The 2,527-nt window shown below is 35.1% G+C and overlaps 1 protein-coding gene across 1 annotated transcript; it reads left to right on the top strand.

Moving 5' to 3' along the window:
• Positions 1-1,052: 1,052 nt before the first annotated feature.
• On the top strand, positions 1,053-2,009 carry LOC119774796 (trace amine-associated receptor 1-like). Its single transcript, XM_038272475.1, has one exon. The coding sequence runs from the start codon at positions 1,053-1,055 to the stop codon at positions 2,007-2,009; it is 957 nt and encodes a 318-aa protein (XP_038128403.1).
• The last annotated feature ends 518 nt before the right edge of the window (positions 2,010-2,527 follow it).

The raw sequence follows: 2,527 nt of genomic DNA, 5'->3' as shown, positions 1-2,527 counted from the left end.
GTCTTACTCGTGTAAAGCCTTTTTGAGTACATCCACCGCTCCTGGCAACCTGATCAATGCCCAAATACTGCTGACATCCTCTGTAATTATAGATACATCAGGTATCCTGCAAATCCTAACAGCAGAAGCCCGAATATCATAAATCCGAAATCCATGCATCTTCGATATCCTCCACCGACAGCATTGTAAAGCACATCACCCTTCATGCCTTCCAGGCGTCCATGGTGTTTCCCATGAAGTATGTGCCGGCAGGACAGGAAGGGTGTCCTTCACCCTGTCCTCCAGTTGAGAAAATGTTATCAATTCCATTGAGAGACCAGCAGACCAGATCGATTGTTTGAATTCTGGTGATATGAAGAGAGGGCTAAGAAAAGACAAGACACAGGCTTTAGGAAGCCAGGATCCAAAAGGCAGGCATATGAATATTAGAATTTGAGCAACACAGCTTCTATGTTCTTTTATGTCTAACATGTCTATATTGGTAAAAATGTTACCATGCATTCTGAGTTATTAGTTGTAAACGCACCGCATCGCATGGGTTTTGGGAGAATAATTAGACCAGATAACTGCCTTGAGCTGACTTGTTGTAATTAGGCCAAATACTGTAAACACAATTAATTACATTGAACTATATCAATTTAATACTATCATGACTTGTCTTGAAACAGTAATTCCATTTACAGCACATTTTCCTTTTGGAGTTTATGCCTTTAGGCAACAAAAAAAAACCATGTACAAAAAATTACTTCAACATTGTTGTTCTGTGGTTGAATATATATATTTTTTATACAGATAAATGTTTCTGAACAGTTAAACAAAAGTTGTAAAGCACTAGAATTTAATTTGTTCCTACAAGTGACATCAGGGAAGATGTCACCTTGGATACCAAACACTAAATAGTTAAGCCAATGAACACATTGAGATAGAATAATATATTCCACATTAATATGCTGCTCAGTCATCACAGATAAAAGATGCACAACTCTCCACCATTTTGCTGAACATATCTTTTTTTTTAAATAATATATTGTTTTTCCATTAGGAAAGATAATATGATTGATAACCAACATCTCTGTAACGAATCAGCAGAATTGCATGGACGGACGTTGACTTCTTATACAATAGATATAGTGGTTGTTTCTTTGTCACTTCTGATAATATGTGGGAATCTTCTTGTAATCATCTCTGTCATTTACTTCAAACAGCTGCACACTCCAACAAACTACCTCATCCTCTCTCTGGCTGTGACTGACCTGCTTGTTGGAGCTTTAGTTTTGCCTTTTAGTGCAATATTGTCTATGAGCTCATGCTGGTATACAGGTTATTTACTTTGTAAAATGCGAGGTCTGTTTGACATATTACTGTGCACAACGTCCATTTTAAACTTGTGCTGTATTTCCATAGACAGATATTATGCAGTGTGTCATCCTCTGACATATAGAAGTAAAATAAACAGTCATGTTACTCTGATTATGATTCTGTTGAGCTGGACTATTTCAGTTGTACTTTCTATTACTGTTAAAATTCGTGAGAAAGATGAACAAAATGTCAGCTGGAGGTGCAAGATATTTGTGGCAACAAAAGAGGGTAGCCCTGGACCGTTTATTTCCTTTTTTATTCCAGCTAGTATAATCTTAATTATCTATCTAAAGATTTTAATGGTGGCAAAGCAACAGGCAAAGCGCATACAGACAACTTTAAAGTCTGAAGCTGCTCTCAGTAAGATGGAGAAAAAGACCAATAAAACTTTGGCTACAGTACTGGGTGTGTTCCTCATGTGTTGGTCTCCTTACTTTGTATCTATAAGTTTAAGCAGTATAGGGAACTTAACAATACCAGCTGTAGTGATTGAAGCATTTAAATGGCTCGGATGGTCCAATTCTTTGTTAAATCCACTGGTATATGCTTTTTTCTACAGGTGGTTCAGACATGCTTTTAAAATGATAATTTCTGGTCAAATATTTCAAGGAGATTTTTCCAACAAAGCTGTGACAATAAACACATTTTGACACATTTCTAATTAGATTTTTTTTTTATATTCCTGTTTAAAAAAGTACAGCTGACATAGTACCGGCAGAGTTAAATGTAGGACATTAACCGAACACATCAAACAAAAATTATTTAGTACATTACCCACCTATCATATCAATGTTTTAGACCTTTAAATTGGTCTTTGCTTTAACTTTTTCAAAATATTCTAAATAACAGGACCTAATAATAATGTCTTAAATCAACAGTGTCTTTTTAAGGTTATTGCTCATTTTTTGTTAAATCAGGTTTTTGTTTATACCGTTTTTTTATTGAATATGTGTTTTAATGCTGCTAGGAACTTTTTTGATGGATTCCAATTTAAAGGAGGAGCTAAGTATACAAACAAGTTCAGTTTATTCTTCACCACAGTTATTTCCTTTTTACTTTTATTTCTGACCGGATTTTTGTGGGGTTTTTTTTTACATGAAAAAACATTTAAGTCCAGTCGCAATCCTGTATATCTTGGGTTTGACAGATTTTTCATTTGTCTCACACA

The sequence above is a fragment of the Cyprinodon tularosa genome, unplaced genomic scaffold, assembly GCF_016077235.1.
Source record: "Cyprinodon tularosa strain WSP-4 unplaced genomic scaffold, ASM1607723v1 ctg831, whole genome shotgun sequence".
Taxonomy (NCBI): domain Eukaryota; kingdom Metazoa; phylum Chordata; class Actinopteri; order Cyprinodontiformes; family Cyprinodontidae; genus Cyprinodon; species Cyprinodon tularosa.
This window is presented reverse-complemented; position numbering and strand designations above follow the sequence as displayed.